This window comes from Ptychodera flava, chromosome 10, assembly GCF_041260155.1.
Source record: "Ptychodera flava strain L36383 chromosome 10, AS_Pfla_20210202, whole genome shotgun sequence".
Lineage (NCBI taxonomy): Eukaryota > Metazoa > Hemichordata > Enteropneusta > Ptychoderidae > Ptychodera > Ptychodera flava.
The window spans coordinates 30,289,970-30,306,198 of NC_091937.1; the positions used below are offsets into that span (position 1 = coordinate 30,289,970).

The 16,229-nt window shown below is 38.2% G+C and overlaps 1 protein-coding gene across 1 annotated transcript; it reads right to left on the bottom strand.

Moving 5' to 3' along the window:
• Nucleotides 1–400: 400 nt before the first annotated feature.
• On the bottom strand, nt 401–16,222 carry LOC139142471 (sorting nexin-12-like). Its single transcript, XM_070712410.1, has 5 exons — nt 15,812–16,222; nt 7,820–7,915; nt 5,525–5,649; nt 4,681–4,771; nt 401–930 (listed from the first exon to the last, which is right to left on the bottom strand). Exons 1-5 carry the CDS (start codon nt 15,974–15,976, stop codon nt 916–918), a joined length of 492 nt encoding a protein of 163 aa, XP_070568511.1. The 5' UTR covers nt 15,977–16,222; the 3' UTR covers nt 401–915.
• Between the last annotated feature and the right edge of the window lie 7 nt (nt 16,223–16,229).

Sequence of the window (16,229 nt, forward strand, 5' to 3'; positions counted from 1 at the left end):
GGCCGCAAGTTGCATGTTGCAAAAGGTTCAAAAATCAACTTGTAGAAGTAATATTTGAAATTTATTTCAGACAGAGGAAATTTTTGTTTGTTTCATCCTAGGTCTCTTACAAAATTATGTAGTAGTGTTGGTTTTACGTTTTATTATGTTGTTTTTAGAGCTCATGAGGTATACAACAATTATCAAAACAATAAAACTGGATTTATGTGCAGTAATAATTCTGGCATTCAGCAAAGTATTAAACAACTATGGGTTCATTGTTAAAGGCCTTTGTTGGCACAAGATTGTCTCATCTGAAAACTTACCCACCAGATTGCAATTTCAATGGAAAACAAAAGGCTATCACACCTCCATAATCCTCTTACAGACTAGAACAAAGGCGATCCCAGGGATCGCAAACAGTGCCCTTAAGAATTGTAAAGTACATATATATGAGATCCTTACATGACAAAATTTCTGCTGAATCTGGCATATTGTCACCATTTTACATTGAAGTTTGGCAGCCACCAAACTTGTGAGAGAAAGCTACAGCGGCTCATTTAAATCACTGCTCAAAAGAATGAGAAGCAAAACCTGTTCTTTCTTTGGAATTACTGCTTCTAATAATGGACAAACATGTATGAATTAAATATTCTGTAATTTTAGCTGCGACAATCTGATGCTAAAACTAATGGTGTCAGCGATCAGCATCAGACACTGTCAGTATCTGAAACTAGTTCTGATTCCTCGGCCATTTTGTCTCTCCTGAAGGAATGCTGGGTAAGCAAGCCTACCAAATTTTTGAAAGACACTATAGCAACTGTTTCCGGGGTAACTCAACTTCTGCAAGGTAACATTGAGCTCTGACAATACTACTGCCAACTCTCTGGGTTCCAAACTTCTTGACAAAAACGGCTGAGATTTTTAGAGGTCACTTTAATTTGAGATTTCCTGAAAGACAAAAAGGGTGGTAACATTCTAAATTTTTTTGTTCCACTGAGAGTTGCAAGTCCGCAGTAGACGTTCTGGAACCCAAAAAGTACAGCATGCGGTTACAAGCGCTTATGAAAACTTTTTTAAATCATGCGAAGGATATTTTTTCATACTTTACCATGTGGTGTAGGGTAATGAAGTAGGATGCTCTACAAAACTACAGAGAAGGCGAACAAGGTCAAGTCCATGCACATGCTGAAGATCTGAATTCTCTTCAAACTGGGAATCCACATATGTAACTGACACTTGTGAAAGGATCGGGGATAGCCAGTCAAAGCAATAAATGTGAAACTCAACCACTGGCAGTGACACTTTTTCCTCAAAAATGTACCCTTGTACATGCATAAGGCAATTTCTCATCATAAAATTTGATTTGATGTTTTTTTTTCCAGTTTGATATTTTCAAGCACGTGCACATTTTGCGAGAGCTGTACACTATTTTACTCGATAATTTCCTGACGCAAACAGATTTACGTAATCTCCTTGCCACCTTTGATTTCTCATCTATCATCACACAAAGCTGGCACTGTCAGCTGCAGATCCTTTTTGTTAGCCTCTTTCACAAAAATGAAATATTTTCATATCTTTTGTAATAGTAGAAGCACACTGTAAATTTTAAACAAGAAGCCTTTTCTTTCCTACTCTAGTCTTTCATTACAGACAAATATCACTGCGATGGATTTAGATTTTGGATAAATCTTGAAAAACAAAGGTACCTGATTTTGGATCCAACTATCATTCTCTTTTCATTGAAAGGAAACACTGAGGGTCAAGAATGGAGGAGGATTGGGGAGGGGGGTTTACAAACCTGGCAAAATTTTCTGAATAGTGCTAGTTGCTTTAAATACACAAAATTCTTTTAAAAAGCTAAATTTTCATATTTCAGTTACGCAAACTATCATATCGAGCAAAACTAGTATATGATAACGTTAGCTGCAAAGATGTTTTTGCTAAATTGGTTTATGCCTTGCTTGTCAACACTCTCCTCTGTCTGTTGTAGCTGCTTTCGATTTTTGTGCTGTACATGTGATTGGATCTTAGTCATACTTGCTCAGCTTGTCAAGAATCATATGAGCTTCAAGGTTCAATGTCAAAGTTATTAGATATTCTTCTATTTTAGTCCTTCATGTCAACTACAGTTTCATAGTCTATTCCTAAACACAAGTTGAAACACCTAGTATGTAACTGAGTCAACACAGTACATATATGTGTAAGGGGCATTTGCTATTGGTTGACTGTAGAATTCAGCCCAAAACATTGACTTGTGGACAATAACTGTGTAACTGCTGGCCATACTGGCTGTGTTGATGAGCTGAATACTGGATATTTTCACATGCTGTTAGAAACAGACGAAGAGAGTATGGGTGACGCATTTGGAAAATACTGAACCCAGTGAGGAGTCAGTCACTGGGCACTGTTACCCAAATATTGATAATACAAGTGTAAATACAAGTTTTTGTAAAAATGGCAACAGAACTCGAGTAAAATCAAGAGTTCCTGAGGGTGAATTTGCAGAGCCTCTGAAACAAACAGACTACTACAACAACAAAACACAGGTGAATTTTGAAATCCATTTTGCAACGGTGTGGATCAGAGTGTCTTACAGGAAGCACACACATCTGGACTATGAATGAAAATAGACTGTGGCCAGTATGACTACAAAAGTATGACATCAGACCCTTTCACCCCTACGTTAAAGTATCCGAGTCCAATTTCATCATGATCGCTGAATAAAGTAGCACGGCTTGACGTCCCAGTAAAAGCACAGCCCACCCAATCAGTAATAGCGGTCAGTTCCAATTCCAGATTTTTTTGGAGGTACGTTTATCAATTGTCGATTCTCAGAATAACACAGTGAAGAGTATGTTTAGAGTGATACACTTGACAAGCAGAGGGGTGTAAGGGTCACCTGCCCCTGCCACATGCACAGTTTGAAAAAATCCAAGCGATTATCTTGAGATGCAAAAGCAAGTCATGAGAGGTGGTCTTTTTACAAAGCATAATTTTATTCTAATACTGAATTAAAATCGTGATGACTTAAGGAATATCGAGGCAGAAGAATCTAGTGATAATCAAACACAAAAAGGCATTAGTTCATATTCTGTATTGATTTCCCCCTAATCCGCTTACAAACACCTTTTACATTTGTCGTTTTTTTGTTTTAAATAATTTTCCTCAAGGTTCTACAAAAATCTACACGTGCAATATACAAAAAAAAAATTGTACAAAAAAGAGACAAGACTTGTGAGCGAGGAGTGCTTAAAAAACTACAATAACTATTTGAGGTTTGCAGAGGTTTGAACACTTTCTATCAGCCTGGAAGGGCAAGGCATGCTGGGATTACAGAGGTTAATGTGCTTCTTTAGACAGACCCTGTCGAGGATTACGCAATCTATCTAACACAGCCACCATGGCTAGCACATATCTGATAACACATGCTATCCTTTTTTCAGACTACACGTTATACTACAAATTATAAAAAAAGTCGCTGAGGACATCTTTCTGAGCCTGGAAATGTTTTCTACCCATTTTTTATGAAATTCATCAATTGTGACATAAATACGAGTGACATAATTACTATCCTGCTTGCCAAAACCTTACAACTCCCAAACCTGTCTGCCGAAGCGGCTAAGTAGGAAGTGCTCAGCTAATTCGAAAAAAAAAATACGCAAGGTATTCAAAAAACAGAATTGTCATTTTTTTCCAAATAACACTGAAATATTTTCAGGGTGTACCGTAATACACATATACAACAGCAAGTAGTCTCGTTAACATATGCTATAATGCATCGACAATACATATTATTATTGAAAATAAAAAATACACTGGTCTGACAGACTTTTTTTATACAAATGATTATCTTATGATTTTACATATTTCTGTTGTGAATGGTATCTACGATAAATGTACTACTTATGAATTATGACTTACTTCTGATGATGTCTGTGTGTACACATCCTACAATTATGATGGGTTGGGCTCAAAATTTGACACACTTCGGTAGAGATTTTGATGTTTTTAAAGCAGCACGCATTGCTGGCTGTTTGGAAGACTAGAAGATCTGCCATTCTCCAGGCTGCAGGCAGCCTAGCCTTGTAGCCTTCCTCTTCAGAGAAAGGGTACTGCCCTGCCTTAAGATACCTGTCTTCCAGTCTAGACATTTGGGTCTGGGTACTTTCAGATTTTTCTTCCCGCTGCCAACAGTTTTATTTAAACAACTTCAAAGTACCTCACATATATATTCACTGTATTTAGAATACCAAATCCTTGGTATTTCAGCATTTTAACGGAAGCACACAAAGCAAAAGTCCTGACAAGATAAGGACCACTGACAAACAGCTTCAAACAGAATGTGTGTCAAATTTTGGCCGACTAATATCGTACGTGCATTAACCGAGCAGTTTTACACTACTTGTAATATTGTGAACTGTAGTCTACTTTTAGAACCGTGCCGATAATATTGCCTTGTATTGTCCTACCCGTGGAAATTAATGGTATGTCTTACATTTCATATTAAAATTAAGTTTCCAGTTTCCTTAGGCCATGATGAACACCTATTTTGTCTACATTAATTAACACATTGTCAATCAAAATGAAATGGTTGAATCTATTCTTTCACGGGGAGGGGAAAGTTAGCGATGGTGTGAGGGGTGAAGATCTCCCCTAGACAAATAACAAAACGAATCATATTTCCTATGTATTCCGAACCTTGCCAGGGACGTAATTTTTGTCTATTACAGGTTCCTGTAGGAACATATGTAGGCATCTTTCATTTTGGGCCAAGGGGTGTCCAGCCACTCTGTAAGATAAAAAGGGAAAAAAAGAAACAAAATTAGAGATGGTTAAATTTTGTTCGATAGATCAATATTGCTTAGAATGACTTCTGTGAAAATTGTTGCTATTTTTGCCCTTTATTTTACGATAGGTCGTCCTTTCAATTTGACAAGTTTTTTTTTTTCATAATGCTGGGTAATTTTTGGTTGAAAATGAAACAATCTTCAATTCACTAAATCAATTTGTTCAGGTTTCAAGAGACTTCCTTTGGAAGAGTACCGGTGGACAGTTTCACACACAATAAGAAATATATTTATAATCTTCTAAAAAAGGCGAATTTTGGAAATTTGTACATAAGGACACAAAACTCACATCAAACAACTTACAGAGCATTTTGTGCCCTATAAAACACAGGATAAGTGAACTCTATGCACCAGTCTCTGAACATTGTGAAAGGCATGCATGAGTAAAAATATTTTTGAGTGAAAGAGAATGCATAAGTGGCACATCACATGTTGCCATAGAGGGCGCACTGCCGTACATGTCAATCACAGTGAGCGGTCACAAATGAAAGACTCAAACAATAGCAATAAGAATCTATGTGACTGGCATAGCGGTGGGCATTAGAGATTTTGAACACCACTGACCATCAAAAAGCCAATGAGGATCCATAATAGATTCCTTGTGTGACGAGACAATGGCCCATCTCATTTGTAATTTAACTTCACAGTAGAAGAGAAAATCTACTGCTACCAAAAGATTTCCCAACACCACCCACCTATTGATAAAGGCTTCAAGTCCTTGTCTACGCTCCTCAATAAAATCTTCTTCAAATATTCCGTCATCACCTCGGAATGGAAGCTGCCTTTTCCATGCTTTTCCCGGTAAAGGCGGGACTACAATCTACAAGGAGAAAATACATTAATGGAAAGTTAACTACGTGCATTGAAGGTGAAATTTGCAAGCAGTATTTTTGATACAATGACAAGAGCCTACCGCCATGAGGAAGAATGCGTCTAGTCGTCCAAATTCTCAGTATACAGGTCCACAATCATTATTGATAACTATGGATTAGGCCAAACCATGATAGTGAAAAGGTTAAATGTGCAGTTATACATTTGTGTGGATGCATGAAGCTTTTGGGTACAGTGAACAGTATAGGAATGCTGAAATGAATGAAAGCCTGGACTTCACTAAAAGTCAGATTCATTGTTAAATTCACGATTAATTTTTCCATCAGTGATGAATTTGCTTTTGATTGTTGTCAGACTGCCTTCTGTCAAGCAAGTAATGAGTGTGCCACAAGAGAGATGATTTTTTGCCTTCTAATCACAGCTGTTAGAACCATTGACTAAACAATATCATGATCCCTAAATGCACTTTGAAATTTTGTACAAACTTTCTAAAGACTGTGGGCTAGATTAATTTGACTTGAAATTATTGAAAAGAGAGAGAGAGAGAGAGAGAGAGAGAGAGAGAGAGAGAGAGAGAGAAATGCCAAGGGAGAGAAGGGTTGCTGTATATGCATACTGATTTGCAATCTTTACACAACTTGCTTCAGTGTCGTTATTATGGATGGCAAGCAGGCGATGTGACTACAGTACCTCAGACATATCAACTTGTCTCCCTTCATACGACAATAAAATAATATTAGGGAGCTATATGCTACAAAAGTTACCAAGTATTTTATCTACATTCCCTTTGAATCCCAAACACCTAAGGAAAAATTTGACATCTATGCATGATTAGACTGATTTATTAGTTATGCATGGGTACTCTGTCAAATCCGACCCTGACCATGCGATTAGGGTCAGAGTACTTCGACACCCACATGACTCAATATTTCAGTGTTATTGATGATTCAATGAATGTAACTGAAATAGAACCAGGAAATGATACCAACAAAATATGAACTATTGAGCAGTTGCACAGAACACTATATCAAGTTAATGTGTAATGTGTTGATTACTTCCTGTATTGGTGTCTTTATTTCAATGAGGAAGCATATTTTCTTTGTCTTTACTCATTTGGTGTGACACGGAGACAGTGACGCTCTACATCAGAAATATTTTAACACCGTGCAAAGCTACATTTGCTAAAATCAAAATATGTAACTTCTAACCAAAAATCTGTCGGCCAGTACAAGATTTGATTAATCTCTCCATTTACAGCTTTTAGTCTTGGTAAGGCGGTGACATATCCTGATATAAAAACATGACAGAATCTTGACCAATTTCAATTCAATTTGACAATCTATTTTCTTGCTCATGACATCTCAAAAATATTTAGAATTCAGTGTCTTCATAGCTTGAAAAACAGATGAGCAATACTATGTAAATTACATATTCCTTTGTCATACAACCTAAGTCCTTTGTGTTGTCAATAACATATCAAATATATTTGTCCTGAAACACAGTGATGGCCAACCTCTCACGGTCCCTCTGAGAAAATCCCAAAATTAATCCTCTTTCTCACAGGGGATTACCGTTCACAATTGCCAGACTTAATATAATTCTAAGTACATCCCATTTTTCATGACCTTGCAGAGCCGAATATCTTGCACAAGTGCCATTTGATTTGCTTCGTTCAGTTCCTATCAACAGTCTGATCACCTAGGTTTATTGTCGAAATATGTGCAAAAATGAAATTATCCTAAGATTCAACTCAATCCAAAAAGGATGAAAGGTTTAAATGAATAAATAGAACAGCAAGAATAATTTTAATATTCCAAAATATAATATCAATGTTCAGACTATTTAATATTCATTTAATAAATAACTTGTCAAAGCAAACAGAACTTATGAAAGGTATATTTGGTTTTGACTGCAACTTAATCAAAATTTGGATGTCCTTTCACCAATATCTCACTTCAAAATTTTTAAACGTAATCCCTTGGGACAGAAAGAGGATTTTAATTCTCATTCTTTTTGTCTCTAATTCTGGAATGACAGCTTGCACACATCCACAAATCCGGTGAAGCATTTTTGTGATAACAAATTCTTTGCAATGGATAAATCACTCCCTATCAGTAACAGAAGAGTGTCTATCTTGGGATCGACTCATCCAGCCTTACCTTACTATCCCTCTCAAGTTCGGTCCGCAACCACTCAAAATCACTGTATCTTCGTCGCACTGACGACTCTTTCAATTTAAATACTGGCAAATTTGTCTGTAAATGAGAGAAAGACACATACCATGAAAATTATGATAAATACATGTACATGAGTTGGCCAGATTCACTCCATTGACTTGTCAACTGTATGTCTCACTCAAAGATCAATAAAAAAGAAATTAAACTGATAAAGAATTAATTAACAGTGTCTGTTTCTTCATTATCATATCGTTATCTATCATTAAGACTATTCCAGACAAGATACAACTCATCATGGAAATGGGATATTACAAAGTAATATTTTAAGTTTGTGATGTTATAGCTGAGGGCAACGATTAATAGGTAATACAATAGGATTAATAGGTCTGTTTGTCATACAGTTCATTGGATATGAAAATATTTGAACAACCTGGTAGGTTTGAGTGTAGTATGAAATCTCAGACTTTGAACCAACATGTCAAGCAACTAAAGCAGATAATTGAGATTTGGTGAAAGATTTTTTGCCACATGACATGTCTCAGTAAAACCATGATGTCAGGGCTACAATTATTTGGAAGTTCATTTTAGGGACCACAGATATAATTAAAACAGGCATTGATAACAAAAGTCATTTGTGTTTGACCATAAAAGCCTTCTCCTTTCCCAGAAATGAAGTTTGGCTGTGTGAAAACCTGAGGGCATAATTATGATGGCAACTTCCTAATAACAAGATAGAGCCACAGTGTTTGTGCTTAGGGCGGTACGCAGGTAAATGTTACCGCGGTTCCCCAGTAATTTTACCTGGGTTCCCCTTGGTATATCAATGCAATCAGATAAGGGGACAAGCGCAATGTTACCGGGGTTCCCAAATCATTTATTTACCAATATTCCCCAACCTTAGCAAAAACACTGATCCAGGAAATAAATTGTTGGAAGTTAACCCTTTACCTGCCAGACAGTATCACTTCCCCATCTGCCAAGTCAGTAAAAAGCGGTATTGAGCCAAAACCATATGTATTTTCACCCACTTGGCTTGGTATTTTATACATGTAGCAGCTTTAGTCTGTAAAAATCATGTTTACAGTTGTCTCTGTCTTTAGGTATCTTCAAGTCTTTGTTAAAATGCGCCATGCGGGACGTAAGTTTTGCTTTACTAGTTTTAACCAACTTGACCTGATGGTGAAATGAACTTGGCAGGAAAAGGGGTTAAAGTGCTGAAAGATTCTTAATTAAACAATAAACACTTCAAATAGTATCTGAACAGTGAAGCTAAATCCCTTTCCTAAAACACAATGAGTTATGTATGTCAAGTCTGTGTTTCAATTATCGACATTCCCTTTACTACAGTTACGTATTCACTGCAACAACATACAAGCATGCCATAGTGTTGTGTAGGAACCAATGCATTTGGCTTTACACACTGGCGCAATATTAATCATGACTGGAAGACAACTGCCAAAGCATGATGAACCACAAAATTTGGATCACGAGTTGTTCCATACTCCCATGAAGTTTCTTTATCCTGCCAAGTTCATATTTCACTGACAAAAGTTTGACCATTCTATGGCCTCTGAAAACATTTATGTAAACATGATTTTTACAGACTAAAGCTGCCATAATAGACAAAGTTAAGTGGATGAAAATACATTTGGTTATAACTCAATACCACTTCTCACTGACTTGCCAGATAAGGAAGTGATACTGTCTGGCAGGAAAAGGATTAATAAGTTGAAGACTGTACGATCAAGTATAACATCGCCAATTAGTGACAAGATAAAAACTGACTTTTCAATATAGCAAAACAATCAGTTATAGAATATTCGCTGGGCTGGCCCTTATTGAAATTTCATAAATATTTCAAGCTTAGCAGTAGACCATATGGCTTACAAGTTGTGCCAGTGAGCCGATCAACTCATGATATCTATGAACAGGTTTTGGGTCAACGTAGACTTCAAGACAATTCAGAACTTTTGATGATGTTTCTCAGAGTCATCCCAATGCTGTGTAGTAATACTCAATCATGGGAAATCTTTTTGTGTTGCTGACAACCCTTATGCATCAGTGATCCATCCTATTGAAAACAGACCACCGACTGACGGGTAGGCAGTCTGAAATGTTCTTTTAATATTTTATCTCGTGAGAATCTACGATATAAACAGCAATGGACACCATAAAGTAGCTGTGCCTGACAAATCTATAAACTTTCTAGCCAAGCAGAAGTATTTCCACTGCATCGTTCAATAAGTGAGGGATTGCGTTGCCAGGTACTGGCTGCTGCATGATTCCACAAAATCCCAGTTAATAAGAATGTTTACAACTACAGCATGTGCCATTTACAAAATTGCAGAGTTGGACAAGTTGAGCAAATATCGGGAGCATTTATTAAACCCTTTTCGCCCCCCCGAGCGCCCTTGTCCGTTATCCTCCCAAGTCAGTAGAAAACCGCCCCATAATATGTGCCTGCAAAAGATTGGCTCTCCTGCATGTTATCCTGCCAGGCATTTTGGCAGAAATCGCCCATTTTCAGGGTAGTTTTAGCCGTACTTATACGTGTTAGACTTCGATAATTTCTACATGCCCGTAGACAGGGGAAGGAGCTCAAGGGTTGCTGCAGAAAAAAATTGAGGTCACCGGCTTTGTTTGCCCCTGGGAGTGCGTCATTTTATTGCCGTTTCATGTTTATTTTTTCGGAAATAAACTCCTTCAGTATTACGCACGTCCGCTAGGCACAAACATCACCTCACTCGTCTGTTAGTCAGAGACCCTGAGGGTCGTGCTAGGGGTGCAGAAGCACCGTCAAACCTGTCCTGTTTCCCCAGGGTAGGGTCAATTGAATACGTACCTTCAACGACTTGGCAGTGTAGCACAAAACACTACGTTTTTGCCGTTGTATTAACGACATGGCTGAGCCATTGAAGCACAGCTCAACGTAGTTTAGCCAGCTCAGTTGGGAGTTGGCTTACGAGTGTTACCGTTCATTACTGACTTAATCGAGTGGTCCTCAGTCAGGTACGGGTTTGTACCGACATGGCTTGGGCTGCAGCTAACCAGTGATAACCAGTCACTACACCCAAGTCTTCAGTTCACTTTTGCGATGCACGGGTGCAACGCAATATGCTTCCATTGTTCTAGCCATCGACGTGTCCACATGCCTGGCAGCCATATTGTACTGCTAGCTGGTTTGCATAACAAAAGCAGTCCCTGCTAACTGCAGGCGGTATCCCCGTAGCATATTGACCTTATGTCACCTTTTGAATTCTCTGTACGCAAACAGCGTACGTAGTTACTAATGCGTCGGCAAGAGGATACGTTTGCCTGCAAACCAGAGCCAATACTTCGGACGATGGAATAAATAAAAAATCCAAAGCTACGTCCATTGAATGGCACGGCCAAGGCGGTGAAGGACGTTGCCTGGCTTGAACTTGCAGAGCTGAAGCCCAGCTTAGTACGTCGGACACCAGTTTGTAATGGTATTTTCCGAGTCGTTCATATCCGTGTTCCATCGGAGGAACAAGTCGAGCCGTCCCGTCAAAAATACGTTCTCATTTTCAGTCACGCACAACTGAATAAGTGACTTTCGTCTCGCACCATCGGCATATCTGCCAAGTCGTTTGCAAGAGGTAGCCTTCTAGATTAGCATTGCCGAGTTGGTCAAGTTCGGCAGCAATCTCTATAGTGCCAGGCAGCCAAGTACGTCCAACTCCGCCAGAAAACGTCACCATGCTATCCTGCCAAGTCCGCTAAAAAGCGGTAAAAAAAACCAGCCCCCCTCAGGTGTGGGGGACTGGCGGACAGGTTTCTGCACCTTTCCCTGTCTATCGACTCCCTGCGAACCCATTTCGAGGGGAAAAGGCGTTCCTTGTCAGAAAACCTCTCCTCGGATGACCCCTAAACGCACAGGGGATAGCAAAACGTAGTGCCGTCGACTTGGCAGGAAAGGGGGTACCCAAAAAGGGCCCGATTTCCACCGGGTTGGTAGAATAACGTCACCAGTGCTTAGATTCTGGCTACACAGAATTTCAAGCGGATTTTCACCGACTTGGCAGGAAAAGGGTTAAAAATAGAACGCACCTCAAGGACAGACATTCAGACCCTAAAATTTCTACAATTCTTTTCTGATCTACCACTTGGGGGGGGGACTCATTTTAAAAACTTTCACCATCTTAGATTTTCAAAAATTTTATTTTTACCCCATAGAGATAACACAGAGATGGCAGCCATTTTGAATTTCAAATATCACAAAACGTTGAGTAATTTGTATCGCCAGTTCCAAACTTTTGCAAGGTGACCCCTGATTTTTATTGTTGCTTTGGTAAGAGAATGGTTGAAAGTTTCATTTAGGAAGGTTTGAGCAAAAGTTTAAGTATTTCACTTTCGAGGCACATACTACCTTAATAATATTGTACAATTTGAGTTTCCTAGATGTGTCATATCGTAACACAGTCTTGATGTAAGACCAGACCCTGCAAGCCCTAAATCCCCCTTTAGTGGACAATGACTTACTGCTCTACTTGATATCTTTAAAACGAAACCTTTGAATCTCCAATGCCAATAAATTCCCTGGAACAGACCCATTTCAAGCATTATAAAACTTAAAGAGACCGTGAAAGAAGGGAATCAGCTACCCTTTACAGTTCACTACTTTTCTTTGCAGCTGACATGAATTGGTAAAAATACACTGTATATATGTTTGATGGCTGATAAATTATGGTAGTACAATGCCATGTGTCTTGTCATGGTATCCATCAACTTCCTGCATGCTCTAGAGATTGATATCATTCAGGGTGTCATGTTATTTTATTTTTATTATCATTAATATGTAGCTGCAGTTGCAACTTTTGATGTATTACGACCAATCTTCCTAACGGATAGTTTTGCATTCCTCTCTCAAAAATCCTATCAGTGTCAACATGTCAACATAACCTGTAAAGTGTAGACGTATGGTATCATTTTTCAGAACTGAGTGACATTCAATATGAATATTAATCAAAAATGATTTTTTTTTCACAACAATACTACACACTATATGATGTACATCATGTTGGTAAGGCTAACTCTTTGTACTTCAATATTCTCTAGAGGGAAGAATAAGAAATGTCATCACTGTCGTGTGAAAAAAATTCAAAAAGTCACACTTTTGTTTCCTACCACTTTTTTCAACTCAATTATATATTTAAAGGTATACTGTCACCTGTTCAAATTTTGCCAGAGTTACCATGGAAAGAGAAAATCTAACCAATCACAGATTTTAAGCAGGTGGCCGCTTTTTAAAAACAGCGCCCTCACATGGGCATTTTGAATACTAAGGAACGCCCTTTTGACCATATATGGGCATATTTAGATTGCAGGTGACTGTACACATTTAAACTTGAGCCAAGGGCCCTTCACAATGGAAGAAACGCGTTGACTGAATTCAGTGAGGAACACGTGCAGCATGATGCGCTCCACTCTTTGCAATCACTTGAGGCATGGGGCACTCTCTTACCTCCATGCTAGAAGCATGCAGGTAGGCTACCTCCATGCTTGAAGTAACTTATTATAGGATAAAGCCCGAGTACGAGGGCTCTTCTGGTATATAAAGTCCAACCCAACGATAAAATGTCGAGGCCGCAGGCTGAGACATTTTATCGTAGGGTTGGACTTATATACCAGAAGAGCCCGAGTACGAGGGTTTTATCCGACTCAAAACTATCGCCCCTAACTGATATATTTTCGTTTTCAATGTGTTTACGTCAACCGTCCCCTTTGTCAATGTAACATGTTTAGGATATGAATTAAAACTTTTATTTGTGAAATAGCCTTCCAAGTAATGGAACATCCTATAAATGCCCTGGGCACATTATATAAATGCCCTAGGGCACAGCAGATTTTGTGTTGCAGCTTGTTTCCGCGCGTGTTTACCAAATTTGAATATTAAAACGTACCAGATGTCTACAGAATATGACATGTTCACTTTGATTGGACAGTACTTACTACGGCGCTGTCATTCGTTTCTGGAATTCGGTGACCAAGGCTTTATGAGTAAATAAAACACCCTGAATTTGAGCACTCTGATTGTTCAATCAACAGAAGATAGTTTTTAATTTCTTTTACACAAGGCTGTCACTAGGCTGTTCACACCCCATTCTATGTTAACAGCACATCACTCACTATTGACAATGGGTTTGAGTCAGACCATGGTGGGGAAAGCGTGAAAACAATGTTGATGCATGTGATAAGTATGTGTCCAGTATAATGTCATTGAACTACATGCAAAGGTTTGCAATTTGTGACAACAATCATTATGCTAATAAGAATATATTTCTGGGAGAAAAAGGAATTACTATTAAATCACTGCATTGTTTAAAACGGATTTGTGTTTAAAGTGGAGTTGACATTGTGTTTTGTTTTATTACTCTTTCAGCATCTTTCAAGAGGATGATAAAGGAGACTTCTTAAAGCTCCATAAGCTGTATCTTTTTGCTATTTTTCAGAACTTTTGTTTTGTGGTTTCCCTACACTTTCTGCATTGAATCCCTAAACTGTAATTTAATGCCAAGTATTTAGCATATCAACACAACTTCTATGAGTATAATCTACATTAGTATTGTTGAAAATTGTATTCAAGTCCGGACTAGAATTCATTTGTAAACAATAAACAATGATCACTACACACACACAAGCTCTGTTGACAAAAAGAATACTCGAAATTTCAGCATGACAAACGGATTAGGGTCAGACATGGTAGTTGATATACAGAAGCAGAATACTGAAAAACTTGCCACAAATTACAGCTTATGTCCCTTTAAGAAACATGAAGGTTTGCCATTATGATCTCAAAGGGTGTAAACTTATTACTTAGTTTAATTAAGGCCAGTAAAGATACACAACATTACTGAGCTTTGAACCCCTGATAATTTTCATCCATGTTGTCATGATACGCTTAGGTTATCGGCACTTACTCTTTTCCTGCCAAGTTCATATTTCACCATCAGGTCAAGTTGGGTAAAACAAGTGAAGCAAAATATATCCTGTGTGGTTCATTTCAACAAAGATTTGAAGGTCCCTGAAGACAGAGATACTGTAAACGTGATTTTTCCAGACTAAAGCTGCTAATAACATACTAAACAAAGCAAAGCGAGTGAAAATATATATGGTTTATGCTCAATACTGCTTTTTACTGACTGGGGAAGTGATACTGTCTGGACAGTAAAGGGTTAAAGATTGGTAAATATAATTCAAAGGACCTTTGCTAGTTTTCCGTGCTAGCACAACAAAACTATGTGCCTGTTCCATGCCTGTTCTAACCACACAAGCGACTGAACATAAGGAATGAAACCCTTAAACCGTTTAAGTTGGGAAACAGAATGGTGAATGTTGATAGGGGCACACTTACAAGTGTCTAACTATTGCAACAGAAGAAGAACATAACAGAAAGCAGGTGTTGAATAAACGAAATATTTTATCAATGGCTTCGAGGAAACGACAAAATTAAAGTGATTCGATCAATATTTGGCATATCACATACACCCCTGTCACCCAGTGTCCTGGTCGACAAACGTAATAAAAAGTGAAAATATGTCGAAAATTTGCACTTGTTTATTACGTTATGTAAACAAAGTTCTCGGTTATCGGAGAGCCGCGCCATCAAAACTAAACTAGTTCTTCGTCGACGAATTCTTTGGTATTGATACTCTTTCACCGGAACTCTAATCCATTCAACGTGTTCGATGTTCATTCACACAGTTGTACACCTACCGGATATCCATAGGGACTACACTTTTAGCCGCAGCAGAGGATACGTGGTGATCTTAGAAAAGTCAGTGAAAACTGGGAATATGTAAATAGATGAACGTAAATTCTTCAGCGACTAGAAAGTAAATGTTTTAAAAGTGAATGCAAGAAATGATTTATAAAGGAGTTGCTTGAACACGCTGTAATGTGAGTGACCGTGAGGTTCCACCCCTTAAAATGAGAATCGTTATTTTTACTTACCCTCATTCTCACTTCATAATCTGAATACCTCTTCTTGCCGAATCCGTGTGTTTCGGGATTGCATACATCTATTTCTAGAAAGTTTGCCGGGGCCGCATAGGCGTCGTCTAGGGTTTGTTTTTTGGCATTTAGTCGACGCGTATCCGCACTAAGGTCTTCCGCCATCTTGAGGGCTGTACGTAAATGGTTGCTCTTTCTCACAACGTTTTTTATTCACTCCTACATATGCAATAATAGTACTTTAAACACATATTACTAACAATGTTTAAAATTTACATCGGAATTTTATTAGTTTTTATTAGTTCTTTGCGAAAATTGTGGGTATAAAGTTTAATTTAAGAAGGTATCGAACATACAATTCGTTTTGTCTGGTACGAGGTCAAAATGTCGATGTAGCTGCCTGTAGGAAGTGACGACA

Coding starts and splice junctions, on each gene's coding strand:
- LOC139142471 (XM_070712410.1), bottom strand. CDS start 15,976: ATGGCGGAAGACCTTAGTGCGGATACGCGTCGACTAAATGCCAAAAAA. Junction 5,650..7,819: donor AACTTGAGAGGGATAGTAAG/GTAAGGCTGGAT, acceptor TTCTCCTTGTAG/ATTGTAGTCCCGCCTTTACC. Junction 4,772..5,524: donor CTTGAAGCCTTTATCAATAG/GTGGGTGGTGTT, acceptor TTTATCTTACAG/AGTGGCTGGACACCCCTTGG.